This window comes from Geotrypetes seraphini, chromosome 3 (genome assembly GCF_902459505.1).
Source record: "Geotrypetes seraphini chromosome 3, aGeoSer1.1, whole genome shotgun sequence".
In the NCBI taxonomy this organism is placed as follows: domain Eukaryota; kingdom Metazoa; phylum Chordata; class Amphibia; order Gymnophiona; family Dermophiidae; genus Geotrypetes; species Geotrypetes seraphini.
In genome coordinates this window covers 341445376-341460276 of record NC_047086.1, presented here as the reverse complement: position 1 = coordinate 341460276, position 14901 = coordinate 341445376, and the positions used below count along the sequence as shown (strand labels likewise).

The window sequence follows — 14901 nt, the reverse complement described above, 5'->3', positions numbered from 1 at the left end:
TTCATTATGGAGATAACTGCTGTAATAACACAAAGGTTCATTTTGGGAGGGGTTTCATATTTTATACTAAGGATATTTTCTGTGGATATATTTCTTGTAAGAGTTGAGTAAAAGAAATTGGCTTGATCTTTTTCTTCTCATTACTAGCTGTGAAGCAATTTGTGTGGCTGTAGGGGGCTTCTTCATTTTGAATATCAGCCCAGAAGGAGAGAGAGGGAAAAGGGGGATATCAGCTTCATAATTCCCAATCTTTTAAAATCTATAGCGCTCCAAGGGTGAGACTGAAACTCCATCTTCTCTCTCTCTCTCCTCCAAGCCTGGTCTTCAAAAACAAAGAAGCCCCTACTTCACCTGCAAACCGTCCCTCAACTGGACTCTTTAAAAGTTTTTTTTTAAGTCAGATGGCAGTGGAATCCCCCTCCCTCTGCAATGATTTGAAGAAAAAATCACCCCAAGCTTAAGGCTGGTCATCCTTAGTAATTGTGAGGCCCTGTGCGAACCAGTTTGATACTCCACACCCCACCTGGGATTTAAAATGTCATATGATGCACAGTTATGGAACAAAAATTGCAACAGAAATAGTTGTAAGGCAGATAAAATACAAATTTTAAGAAGAATCACACATAAAGGAAGGGGTTATTCAATGCAGATAATGGACATTACAGAAGCACAAATAATGGAGGAGTTAAAAGGTTCTAAATTTTGTTTTGCCTATATCCTGTAGTTATAGATTTTCTTTATGATACTTCACAAGCATATACTGTGATATTTCCCTTAATGTGGGCTATAAGTTTTTTTTTATGTGGATATGTATTATGCTGAGGTTTTCCTTTTCCTGGATATTGCTTTGTAATAATATAAAATCCTAATAACAAATAAAATGATAATAATAACGGAGAAGTTGAAGCTGAAAAGGAAATAAATTGATGCTATCCCTCTGAAACACAAACAAACAAAAAAAAGTAAGAGGGAAGAAAGAGGGCGGAGATGTAAGGGCTAGCCAGTAGGGGAGAGAGAAGATGGAGATGAAAAAGGAAAACAAGCTTTCATTTTTGGTCAGTCACCAGTTAATAATAATAATAGTAACTTTATTTTTGTATACCGCAATACCACAAGCAGTTTAGAGCGGTTTACAGAGGAAGACACTGTATACAGACAGTGATGTTACAGAAAAGGACTTTCAAATTACATTAGCATGCCAAGAGTAGTCAAGATTTATCCGGAAGCATTTCAAAGATACAACAAGGCAGGAAAGGAGTCAGAGAAATTTATCAAAGAGATAGGTTTTAATTGATTTCATGAAGGTTTGGTAGGAGGGTGCATTTGAAATGAAGGTGGTTAGACATTTATTCCATTTGCCTGCTTGGAATGATAATGATCTATCAATGAATCTCTTGTAGATACAGCCCTTCAAGGATGGAAAAGCAAACAGATAGTCACTACGTGTGCAAGTGGTGCCTGGAAATTCAAAATGGTGCAACAGGTAGATTGGGGATGAACCTGCTATGGTTTTGAAATAGAGGCAGGCAAACTTGAAAATGACCCTTGATTCCAGCGGTAGCCAGTGTAGTTTTTTCTAATACTGGCTTACATGATCAGATTTTTTGAGACCATAAATGAGACGGACGGCAGCATTCTGATTGACTCTCAATCGTTTGATGGTTTTCTTAAAGGATCCCAAGTATTGCAGTAATCTAAGATGCTTAAGATCAGAGATTGAACCAATGCTAAGTTAAATACAAGGCCCTGTGTGGCTGCCCTTGTCCATGCTTAAAGCCAACACTGTCCATGCACTTCCCTTCCATCTGTATATCACTTGTACCCTTGGAAGGATAGTGCCAGCTGGGGGATTACCTCCCTTCTGCTTTACTTTTATAGTCAGAAGGGAGAAAGAGAGAAATCTTCCCATTTAGCACATGGATAGAAGTGACATGGATGGAGGGAGGATCTGGGGTGCTCTATTTTTCTGCAGAACATTGCAGAGGGAGGGAGTTTTTGCTGGCATCTTACTTTCTTTCAAACTTTCACAGGCCCTAGATAAGAGGGGCTGAGCAACTGCACCATGTAGGCTTTTTTTATTTTCTAGATTGGACTGGTGGAAGGAAGGAAAGAGATATCAGAAATGCTCCTAATTTTCTGAAAAACTATATAAAAAAACGCCAGTAAATCAATCAATCAATGGCCATCAATCAATATTAGAACACAAGCACAAAATCTGTGCCCATTTTTTTAAAAAATCTACTCTTCCTGCCCCGAACAGCTGAGAGGCAGGAGGCTGCTTCAGGGCTTCCCCTGCCGCTCAACTGTTCGGGTCTTCCCCTGCTGGCTCTGCACATGTGTCTGTCACTTTCTTCAACGACTGATCGGATGGGATTATAGCAGACTTCAACGAAACTCATTTGCATGTGAAATTGTTTCAACATCGATCACCGTTTCGAATCGGACCATTTACAGGCACCACAGTGACCCACAGGATTTTAACAGTGATTTTAGAGCATCCTGCTCCAAGACTTTAAATGGCTAGTACTGTGGCTGCTTAGGACTGTTATTCCCTTTATGACAGTAGGCAATGTACATATGCTCTCCTTCTCACTTGGATTTCAGGCAACAGAGTTTTATTCTCTCCCCCCACAGGTAGCTTGAAACATACAATCAAACTTCCTCACTGACCATGGCTGTTTCTGAACATTCATTGAATTTCCTAAGGTCACTGCAGGTAGCACTAGACAGCACAGTTACTTACCGTAACAGGTGTTATCCAGGGACAGCAGGCAGATATTCTTGACTGACAGGGTGACGGCACCGACGGAGCCCCGGTACGGACAATTTTAGAGTGATTGCACTCTAAGAACTTAGAAAGTTCTAGTTAGGCCGCACTTCCCGCCCGATGAAGGCGCGCGGTCCCCAGTTAGTATAAGCCAGCTAAGAAGCCAACCCGGGGAGGTGGGAGGGACGCAAGAATATCTGCCTGCTGTCCCTGGATAACACCTGTTACGGTAAGTAACTGTGCTTTATCCCAGGACAAGCAGGCAACATATTCTTGACTGATGGGTGACCTCCAAGCTAACAAAAAGAGGGATGGAGGGAAGGTTGGCCATTAGGAAAACAAATTTTGTAAAACAGATTGGCCGAAGTGTCCATCCCGTCTGGAGAATGCATCCAGACAATAGTGAGATGTAAAAGTATGAACTGAGGACCAAGTAGCAGCCTTGCAGATTTCCTCAATGGAAGAGGAACGGAGGAAAGCTACAGACGCTGCCATAGCTCTAATCTTGTGGCCTGTGACAGAACCTTCCAGTGTCAGGCCCGACTGAGCATAACAGAAAGAAACGCAAGCAGCAAGCCAATTGGACAGGGTGCGTTTAGATACAGGATGACCCAACTTGTTAGGATCAAAGGACAAAAACAGTTGAGGAGATGATCTGTGAGGTTTGGTGCGTTCAAGATAGTAAGCCAGAGCACGTTTACAGTCCAAGGTATGCAAAGCCTGTTCACCTGGATTAGAATAAGGCTTCGGAAAAAATACAGGTAGGACAATGGATTGATTAAGATGAAAATCAGACACAACCTTAGGGAGAAATTTTGGATATGTACGGAGGACCACCTTATCATGGTGAAAAACAGTGAAAGGTGGATCGGCCACTAGTGCATGCAGCTCACTGACCCTCCTGGCAGAAGTGAGAGCTATAAGGAAGACCACTTTCCAAGTAAGAAATTTGAAATGTGCTGTGGCCAAAGGTTCGAAAGGAGGCTTCATTAAAGCAGAAAGAACCACATTGAGATCCCAGACTACAGGAGGGGGGCCTAAGAGGTGGTTTCACATTGAAAAGGCCCCTCATGAACCTAGAAACCAAAGGATGAGCCGAGAGGGGTTTTCCATGGACCGGCTCATGAAAAGCAGCAATTGCACTAAGATGAACTCTGATAGAAGTAGATTTAAGGCCAGAGTCAGACAAGGAAAGAAGATAGTCCAACACCAATCCCACTGCTAGAGACATGGGATTATGGTGATGTAAGAGGCACCAGGAAGAAAACCGAGACCACTTCTGTTGATAACACTGAAGAGTGGACGGTTTCCTGGAAGCATCAATGATAGAACGGACAGGCTGAGAAAGGAGTGAATGAGCCGAAGTCAGCCCGAGAGAAACCAAGCTGTCAGGTGCAGAGACTGCAGGTTGAGATGCAGAAGGGACTGTTGATGCTGAGTAAGCAGAGAAGGAAACAGTGGAAGAGGTATGGGTTCCCTGGAACTGAGTTGAAGTAGAAGGGAGAACCAATGTTGCCTGGGCCACCGTGGAGTGATGAGAATCATGGTGGCCTGTTCCCTCTTGAGCTTGAACAATGTCCGCAGCATGAGCGGTAGAGGGGGAAATGCATATAGGAAGAGACTGGTCCAATCCAGGAGAAATGCATCGGGCTTCAGACGGTGAGGAGAGTAGAGTCTGGAGCAAAACAGGGGCAACTGATGGTTGTAGGGAGCTGCAAAAAGGTCCACTTGAGGAGTGCCCCATTGAGCGAAAATGGACTGAAGAGTCGTGGGATCGAGAGACCATTCGTGAGGTTGAAGAATTCTGCTGAGATTGTCTGCTAAGGAATTCCGTTCCCCTTGAATGTAGACAGCCTTCAGGAATAAGTGACGAGCTATCGCCCAAGACCAAATCCTTTGGGCTTCCTGACACAACAGGCGGGAGCCCGTCCCTCCCTGTTTGTTGATGTAGTACATTGCAACTTGATTGTCTGTGCAAATGAGTAGTACTTGAGGAAAGAGAAGATGTTGAAATGCCTTGAGGGCATAAAACTTCGCTCGGAGTTCCAGGAAATTGATGTGGTGTTTCTTTTCCTGGGTAGTCCAAAATCCCTGAGTTTGGAACTCGTTCAAGTGAGCTCCCCAGGCATAGGGGGCGGAATCCGTGGTGATGACTAGTTGATGAGGAGGTAGATGGAACAGCAGACCTCTGGATAGATTTGAAGATGTCAACCACCAAAGAAGCGACTGTCGAAGAGACGAGGTCACAGATATGTGTTGTGAACAAGGATCCGTCGCTTGGGACCACTGGGTCGCTAAGGTCCATTGAGGAGTACGCAGGTGGAGACGTGCGAAGGGTGTGACATGTACTGTGGAGGCCATGTGTCCCAAGAGCACCATCATGTGATTTGCAGAGATGGAAGTTTGCTGAAACACCTACTGACAGAGATAAAGGATGGTGTGAAGGCGGTTTGGTGGAAGAAACGCCCTCATCCGAATAGTGTCCAGAATGGCTCCAATGAATTGAAGTCGCTGAGTTGGAATGAGGTGTGACTTGGGTAGATTGATTTCGAACCCCAACAGTCGAAGGAAGTGAATGGTTTGATTGGTGGCAAGCTGAACCGCCTGAGGAGAATGAGCCTTGATCAGCCAGTCGTCCAGATAAGGGAAGACTTGAAAGTTGTGAGAGCGGAGATAGGCCGCAACCACAATCAGACATTTGGTGAACACCCTGGGAGAGGAGGCCAGGCCGAAGGGTAACACCTTGTACTGATAATGATGTTGGTTGATGAGAAAGCGTAGATATTGCCTGGACGTCAGATGGATAGGAATGTGTGTGTACGCCTCCTTGAGATCAAGGGAGCATAGCCAGTCGCCCTGAGAGAGAAGAGGGTATAGGGTGGCAAGAGATAGCATTTTGAACTTCTCCTTGACCAAACATTTGTTGAGATCTCTGAGATCTAATATTGGTCTGAGGTCTCCGGTCATTTTGGGTACTAGAAAGTACCGGGAGTAAAATCCCTGGCCTCGCTGATCTTGAGGAACTTCTTCGATGGCATTGAGAAGAAGGAGGGATTGAACCTCTTGAGCGAGAAGGAGGGACTGAGATTTGTTGGAAGCAGACTCTTTTGGTAGGCCTAAGGGCGGAGGAGTCTGGAAGTTGAGGGAGTAGCCGTGGGCTATGATCGAAAGCGCCCACTGGTCGGTGGTGATTACTTCCCATCGAGAGTGAAAAACGTGAAGTCGACCTCCTATGGGCTGTGGAAGAGGACAGGAGGGAGGAAGTCTGGCAATGCCCTGGAGAAGGGAGTCAAAAGGGCTGCGTCGGCTTAGTTTGAGGGGCAGGCTTCACGGTAGGCGGCTGTTGCTGACGAGCCTGTTGGTGCTGTTGGCGTTGCCTCCGAGGTTGAGGAGAATGAGGCTGAACCCGCCGAGCAGAAAACCTCCTCTGATACGATGGTTGTTGTCTAAATGGGCGAGGAGGAGGAGGCTTCTTCTTATTTTTCAACAAGGTGTCCCACCGTGTCTCATGGGCAGAAAGCTTTTGCGTGGTGGTATCCATGGACTCCCCAAACAACTCATCCCCTAGGCAGGGCGCATTGGCAAGCCGGTCCTGGTGGTTCACATCCAGGTCTGAGACTCGAAGCCATGCCAATCGTCTCATCGCTACAGACATAGCAGTGGCCCGTGATGTCAGTTCAAAAGTATCATAAATTGAACGGACCATAAACTTCCTGAGTTGCAACAGGCTGGAGGTGCATTGTTGAAATGCAGGAAGTTTTCGGTCCGGAATATACTTTTGAAAAGAGGCTACCTGTTGGATGAGATGTTTCAGGTAAAAAGAGAAGTGAAAACGTAATTACCTGAACGGTTGGCCAACATCGCATTTTGGTAAAGACGTTTCCCAAATTTATCCATGGCCTTGCCCTCTCTGCCAGGAGGGACAGAGGCATATACACTAGCTCCCGTAGATTTCTTCAGGGTCGACTCCAGTGCTCCCTCTAAGCGGGCGGGTGTTGTGAGCAAAATTTTTTTCGCTGTGCGCTAAAAATATCGGGCGCCAGCAAGTTATGAGCCAACTCGCCCGATTCTCCTCTCGCCGCCCTGCCCGCCGTGCGCTGTGACGTGAAACTTGTGCGCTGGATGTAATATTTTGTGCGCCAGCGCACGCCAGCGCAGCTTAGAGGGAACACTGGGACTCGACTCCACCAGCAGAGACTCATGGGGAAGTTGGTGTTTGTCAAACCCTGGAATAGGAATCACTTTATAAAGTGATTCCAGTTTCCTAGGGGCTCCTGGAATAGTTAGAGGAGTTTCCAAATTCTTGTAAAAAGTTTCCCTCAAGATGTCATGGAGGGGTAACTTCAAAAACTCTTTGGGAGGTTGGTCAAAATCCAAAGCATCGAGAAATGCCTTGGATTTTTTAGAGTCAGACTCTAGAGGGATTGAAAGGGTGTCTGACATCTCCTTTAGGAACTTGGTGAAGGAGGAGTGCTCTGGCTTACTAGCAGGATCCTGCACCGATGGATCATCCTCATCAGACGAATAATCTTCCTCGGTACCGAGGGGATCGTCAGAGTCATCCCACAACTCAGGGTCCCGTACCGATTGAAGACGGCCCTGAGAAAGGGGAGTGGAGGATTTGGTATGCTTGGTCTTGCGTACCGATTTCCCTGAACGTGTCGATACCGTACCTGGTGACTGTACGGCGGTACGGGTGTCAGAGAACGGTACCGGATCAGAAGCCGAGTAAGCAGTACGCCGAAGAGACTTCGGCTCTGCCGACAGAACAGGCATAGATATAGATTTTTGCGGTGCCGATAACGTCGATGCCGATAAAAGAGGCTGGTCGACAATCGACACTGGAAGGTTCGGAGTCAGCAGAGCCGGGAGCAATTGTTGCAGTTGCTCCTTAAGTTGTACCTGTAGCATGGAGGCAATACGCTCATCCAGAGTCGGTCCCGATGGCACCGGTACCGCTTTTTTCTTGCTCGGTACCTGCGGTGCAGCTCGACGCTCAGGTGAAGTCGATGCCGATGAAGAGGCAGTAACTTCAATGGGAGCGGAGCGCTTACGGGGCCGGCGCGCAGTCTGCAGGACTTGGCTCACTGCATGCTCGACTGGCGGCCCGAGAACAGTAGGGGAAGGCTTCTTAGCCGGCTTACCTACGGGGTGCGACACCGGCGATGGATCTTGCGGTGCCGACACTACCGGTGTCGACTTGGAGGAAGTTGCAGGAGTCGATACCGGTGGAACTTCCATAGCGGTATCGAAAAGGATCCGCTGCTGTATTTGACGATTTTTTAAAGTTCTCTTTTGAAGAGAACTACAGCGGGTGCACGTTTCTGTCCTATGGTCCGGACCCAGACACTGCAGGCACCACTTGTATGGGTCGGATAAAGATATAGGGCGCGCACACCGCTGACACTTTTTAAAACCCGGTGAAGGGGGCATGAAGGGAAAAACGGCCGTAGCAAAATCGAAGCCCGAGGCTTCGATGGTGCCAACAGGCCCCGCCCAAGAAAGAGAACAATTCTCGAAGAAAAATAACGCACGAGCGGGAAGGCAAGTAACAATGAAAAAAATTTCCAACAGCCGTTGGAAACACGCGTCTTCTTAGCTCCGCGGAAACTAAGAAACTGGGGACCGCGCACCTTCGTCGGGTGGGAAGGCACTCGCGCACGCGCGGTGCGGCCTAACTAGAACTTTCTAAGTTCTTAGAGTGCAATCACTCTAAAATTGTCCTTACCGGGGCTCCGTCGGTGCCGTCACCCTATCAGTCAAGAATATGCTGCCTGCTTGTCCTGGGATAATGTCCTTTTTCCACTTTTGGCTATCCTGTTTTACAACCCAAAACAACTCTTGAGGCTCAGGACAACTTATAAGAAAAATAAATTAATACCATCCTCTCACTCTTGGGCTTCTGTCAGTCTTGCTTATCCTACTTTTATGACTCAGCATCTAGGGGAAGAAGGCCTGGGCAAGTCCCACCTGGCTTTCTTGGGATCCTGGAGCTATCTCAGGGGTCGATACTCAAAACTTAACTGAACCTCTCCCTCTTTTACCAGCTGCTGGGTAGAAAGTTTTAATCAGGCTCTCAGCACAGTGAACCTGCAGATCTACCTTATCCTTTTTTGCAGGGGCACAGCTACCATCGAGTGGGCTCAGCAAAATGCCCAATGATTGGGGCAACCATATATTCCATCAAAACATTCAATTCCACCTGCTATTCAATTTTTGCACTGAAGTTATACTACTTTGCTGGCACTCTGAAGATCCAGCTGAAGTTGAACAATTAGTTGCAAAAGTTGAATAGCAGGTGGAATTGAATGTTTTGATGGAATATATGGTTTATCTTTATTCTATTTGCGTAGTAGTGAGTAGTAATTGGTTAACTACAATGATTGGGGCTGCTTGAAATTGTACTCTCCCTTCCATGCCCAGGTGTGGTACCTTGTGCCTGCATGGTTTGGCGTCTGTCTAACCCCCTGCCTTGCTGGTTCTCCAAACACTGCAGTGGGTTACAACAAAGGCAGCACTGAATACTGCTCTCTGTTTGGCAGGGCCTTTCTTATGCCAAGCCCCACTCACAGGAAGTTGCAGCAGAGGAAAAGCCTTACCAAAGAAAGAGCAGCTTTCAGCACTGCTTCTGCAGCAACCCACTGCAGCTTTTGAAGGACTGGCAGTGGCAGGGGTTAGACACCAGATGCCAGACTGTACAGACATACTGTGGGGGGGGGGGGAGAGAAGGGGTGGAGAGGCACTGGACCCAATGTGGAGTGCAGAGGGAATAGATAAAGAATGAGAGAGATCTGAAGCAAAAGAGAAGAGGACTAGATGCTGGACCTCAGGGGTGGGGGAAGAGTAAAAAAAAAAAAGAGAGAATGACCTGGAGCAAAAGAGAGATGAAAAAGAGGGAGGAGATGCTGGACTGGGGGAAATGGAAGGAGGAGAGACAGAGATTGGACTCGGAGAGAGTAGATGACCCAATGGAAGGAGGGAGAAAGATGCCAAATTACAGAAGGTGGGAGGGGGGTCAGGAGGCACAGAAAGAAGGGAAAGAGGAGAGAAACCAGACATTAGAAGGGATAGGGACACAAAAGAGATGCTGGCTCTGGAGGACACAGGGACACAGAGAAGAGACACTGGACAAGACAGCCTCTCCCCACTTCTCTGCTCTGCACTACTTTGGGAGTGATGGTGTTATCAGAGGGCCCATCTCAATTTTTCTACCCACAACCCATTCAATCCTAGCTATGCCACTGTTTTTCTGGTTTTCTATTTTAACTGCCTAATGTCAAAGCATGGAGCTTCATCTGTGCTGCTTTGCATTACTCAGGCTTTCTGCCCTCTCCAATATCATCAAAAGATCCTGGCAGGTAGAGAAGGAAATGCCTTTTAGAACAGATAATATCAAAATCTATCACCATCTAATCCGCTCTGTTTATCTTTATTGTTTCCACATTGGCTTTAAATAGGTTTTAGTCAACATCGTACCAGACCTCCGAGGAAGGCTTTCATTTAGCCGAAATATGTAGGATCCTGTTGCTAAAGTGGATTGTTTTGACAAGACTTTACTGCTGATTTTTTTATACATCTTGCCGATAAACTTATTATCCAGAACATTGGTTCCACTCTTTGCCTTGTCTTGGATTGTCCCGCTTTTGTGGAACTTTGAGGTGATTCATTTCTTGCTGTTGTACCTAATTTCTAATACCCTGTTATAGAATTATACCTTGTGGAAAGTTATCTTTGAAATGAATTCAAGTTTCAAGTTTATTCATGTATTTGATTAAACGCTTATCCTAAGATACTAAGCATTGTACAATAATAATTAGAACATTTACAGGGATACAAAAGACAGACAATTTTTAGCGTACTTAACTATTAAAACCATGGAGATACAATAGGAAGAGGGGAGAACTACAATATTTATCGAGAAAAGGTACATAAAAGGGAAGTACATTAGGGCGGGGAAAGGTTAAAAGTTGCTGGACTTAAATCAAATGGTCAGTTAAAGGCATCTTTAAAAAGAAAACATTTTAAACTACTTTTAAACTTCTGTAAATTGTGTTTGGATCTTATATATATAGGAAGAGAATTCTAGATCATAGGGGCAGTCACTGAGAAGATTGAGGTGCGGCGAGTACCTATTATCCTTAGGGATGGGACATTAAGGCCCCGATTCTACATAGTGCGTCCCGATTTTAGGCAGCTGTAGGTGTCCTACAGCTGTCTAATAAGCCAATCGGGATGCACGTTTTTTTAAAAAAATGCTCCCCCGGCAGGCTTTCTATATTGAAGGCGAGGCCCGCAAGACACCTAAGCTCGCCTAAGGGCCTTAGGCGGGTTTTAGGCGATCCTAGGCGGCCCTATGCGTCTCCCTAGTAGAGGAAGAGACGCTTACAATGTAGGCCAACAAAATGCTGGTCTACATTGTAAGTAGACGCGGCCACTATACTTATTGCGGCAAGGGATCTCTCTGCTTCTATAAGTATACCGACCGCCCCCCCCCCCGACACTACCGACTGCCCCCCCCCCCGCGCTAACAGCCCTCAAACCTCCCCCCAACCAAACTAACCTTTCCTTGTTGGCCAGACGGGACTTGCCCGTGCAGCCGGCAGGCCCGTCTCGTCGAAATGAGGCGGGCCCGCCCCTTCCTGGCCCATCCTTCCGAAGCCTAAGGCCTGATTGGCCCAGGCTGTAGAAGCCTGGACCAATCAGGCCTTAGGCATAGCAGGTCCGCCCATCCCCACTTAATCTAAGGTCTGATTGGCCCAGGCTCTAAGGCTAGAAGGATGCTAGGTTACATAGGGAGAGGTATGGCCAGTAGGAAAAAGGAGGTATTGATGTCTCTGTATAAGATTTTGGTGAGACCTCATTTAGAATATTGTGTACAATTCTGGAGGGCCACACCTTCAAAAAGATATAAAAAGGATGGAGTCGGTCCAGAGAAGGCTACTAAGATGGTGCGTGGTCTTCATCATAGGGCGTATCAGGACAGACTTAAAGATCTCAATCTGTATACTTTGGAGGAAAGACTGGAGAGGGGAGATATGATAGAGACATTTAAATACCTATGTAATGTAAATGCACGTGAGTCGAGTCTCTTTCATTTGAAAGGAAACTCTGTAATGAGAGGGCATAGGATGAAGTTAAGAGGTGATAGGCTCTGGAGTAATCTAAGGAAATACTTTTTACAGAAAGGGTGGTAGATGCATGGAACAATCTCCTGGAAGAGGTGGTGGAGACAGAGACTGTGTCTGAATTCAAGATATAATGGTTACTGCGGATGGGCAGACTAGATGGGCCATTTGGCTATCTGTCATCATGTTTCTGTGTTTCAGCCTGAAAGGCAGTATATTAAAAACCTTATAAACATAAAAATAAACAGCAGTCCTGAATGATATCAAGCTCAATTGTTTACCAGCTTCCTAAGATAATTGTGCCTATGGTCATACCTTATACCACTGTTGAATATAATTTCCTCTTTCCAGATCCACATGGAGTCCCTTTGGACTTTTTTCAAACTGATATCTTGATGATAAGCTCATACCTTGAGGAAACATCTCAGCCAGACCCAGAATCAGCAACCTCCAGATATATAGGCAGCAGCTTAACTGATCAGCCAAAAGAGAATGCCTCCTGCTGGTCATGTTATAGAAGCTCTTCTACCTTTCCTCACTTGTAGCTGTTATCTCTCACCCCTGGAGGATGTTCATTATAATACATACCTGAAGGACGTCGGCAGATACTGAGGTCCTGACTTGTGACGGGAATGCTGGGTAGAGAAGGCCTATCAATCCGCTTCTTTAAGCTGATGCCACCACTCGCTCTGTATGAAGCCTTCATGCTGACAGGTACTTGGATCATACCATTGAGACTACCTGAGCCAATGTCTTTTGAATCTGCAAGAAAAGATGTGGATCAATAAAAGCTTCTGTCCTTCTGTATTTCGACACCACCATATATTCAATTATTGATGAGCACTGTCAGCATTCGGGAAGTAATGCAACTGAAATTCCATGGTCAACTAGATCCCTTCGCTGAGAAGTCTGATCATATTTCTATGTTTGATCACAAACACATTATGTGACTTCCTCAAGATCACGCTAAATAGAAGTGAAAGGAAGCAGTGCCAACGTATAAAACCCACTTTTTCCCAGCTATGTGGGAATCAACAAAAAAAATCATGCCACAATAAAAGAAAAGAAAAGGATAAATTAAAACTACAGAAACCTATCCAAGCAGAAATGAATAAAGCCTGGATAAATATTCAACTAGAAGCAGTCAGTGTTTCTTTAAATACTGACTGCTGATGGCCAACCTAGACCTGGATAGTCAATTCCAAACTCTGTCTGAACACCAGCATTGAATATCTGGTGTTGCCCAGAAATTAAGCAGGTATGGCTGATATTCAGTGCTCTACATACATATCCACATAGCTAACCAGGCAAAATTAAGACTGCCTTTTGTGTGGCCCTATGGCACATGCCCTTAAGTATGTGCAGGCACCAGCACTGAATACTGCTTGTTCCCACAATAACTCTGAGCTCCTCCCCTGGAATGCCCCCGCCCTAATGTGCTTTGGCAGTCACACTGGAGGTTCTGTGGCATTGATATGCCATTGAAAATGTGGGGATTGCCGTGTTGTGGGCAGGAGGGCACTTATCTTCATATGTGGTGGAATTGTGGCATGGCTATGACATTCTGGCGCTTTGTATTTCATATGCTCTCCTCCATTTTGCGCAGAGCTGTAGAACCCTCACTTGAGCTGACATTTTTACACCACTACGATCTGGCTTGGGAGGAAGGGAAAATCAGCTTTACTAAGTTGCTTTAGACAGCTGCATGACTTGTTCTGGCAGCTCACTGGAAATTGTCTGCTTCCCCAGCAGTGCAGCTAGTGGTGAATAAGTTGGATGATTGACATTCTCTGTCGTTGGAACTAGCCAAAAAAAGTTTGGTCTTTTCTGTATTGAGTTTCAGTTTGAAATTAATTGTCCACTGTTCTATCTGAGTCATAATAGAAGATATCTGGTTTAAAATTTCAGTTGTAAAATTATTTAGAGGGATTAAAATAGGAATGTCATCTGCATATATATAAAATTTTACATTTAAACTCTGTAATAAATGTCCTAAAGGGGAAATGTAGATGTTGAATAAGGTAGGCGATAGAGGAGAACCTTGGGGAATACCAGATGGGTTGCTCCATGAATGAGAATAGTTACCGTCACAAATCACTTGATAAGATCTTTTCTTCAAAAAACCTTGAAACCAGTTCCAGACCCTTCCTGAAAGTCCTATTATGTCTAAACAATTCAACAATATTTCATGATCTACTAGATCAAAGGCACTACTAAAATCTAGCTGAAGAATTAAGGCACTAGTGCCTTTGCTAAATAGACCATGATGATAATCAACCATTGAAGTTAAGACGGTCTCCGTACTATATCCTCTTCTAAATCCTGACTGAGAGTCATTAAGAATATTAAATTTATCCAAATAACTTACTAATTCTAAATTAACTAAACCTTCCAGTAATTTGGTAAACAAAGGAATGCTTGCTATGGGTCTATAATTGGATTTCATGGCAATTGATACCTTCTGATCTTTAAGAATAGGGGTAACCAAAATTTGATCCAATTCATCAGGAAATAGTCCCTTAATCAAAGAAAAAGTAGCCCATTTAAATAAATCTGCTTTAAAAGTAGATGAAGCATTTTTCATTACGTTTGGGGGACAATTGTCCAGCAAACAGTTCGATTTGACATATTTATTGAACAACTTTAAAAACTGTTGCCAGTCTGGGGCTTGGAAATGATCCCAGACATATCAGCCCTTGAGCCATCTTCCAAGTAACTAAGTTGTGAAGCATCATAGTTGCAAGTAGGAGATTGTAATGTTGCTCTCAAATCTAAAATTTTATTATTGAAGAACTCTGCAAGAGTATCAGGAGACGGCGAGCATTCATTATCTGCTTTTAAAACCAGTGTAGTATCGGTTAAGTTATTAACCAGTTTAAATAATTCTCTACTATTTATCTTGCCTGACCCTATTTTCTGTGCATAATGTTTTGAACAATTTTCTTTAATCAGGAGTTTATAGTTCTTTAATTTAAGTCTCCAATTTACTTTGTCCTCCTCCCAGGAAAT

At 44.9% G+C, this 14901-nt stretch overlaps 1 protein-coding gene across 2 annotated transcripts in view; it reads right to left on the bottom strand.

Moving 5' to 3' along the window:
• TOGARAM2 (TOG array regulator of axonemal microtubules 2) overlaps positions 1-14901 on the bottom strand; it is a 203215-nt gene that overhangs the window by 67209 nt on the left and 121105 nt on the right. For both annotated transcript variants that reach the window (XM_033935971.1, XM_033935970.1), the window contains exon 10: positions 12481-12654. In XM_033935971.1, coding sequence (XP_033791862.1) covers positions 12481-12654 — 174 coding nt within the window. The remainder of the gene's footprint in view (positions 1-12480; positions 12655-14901) is intronic.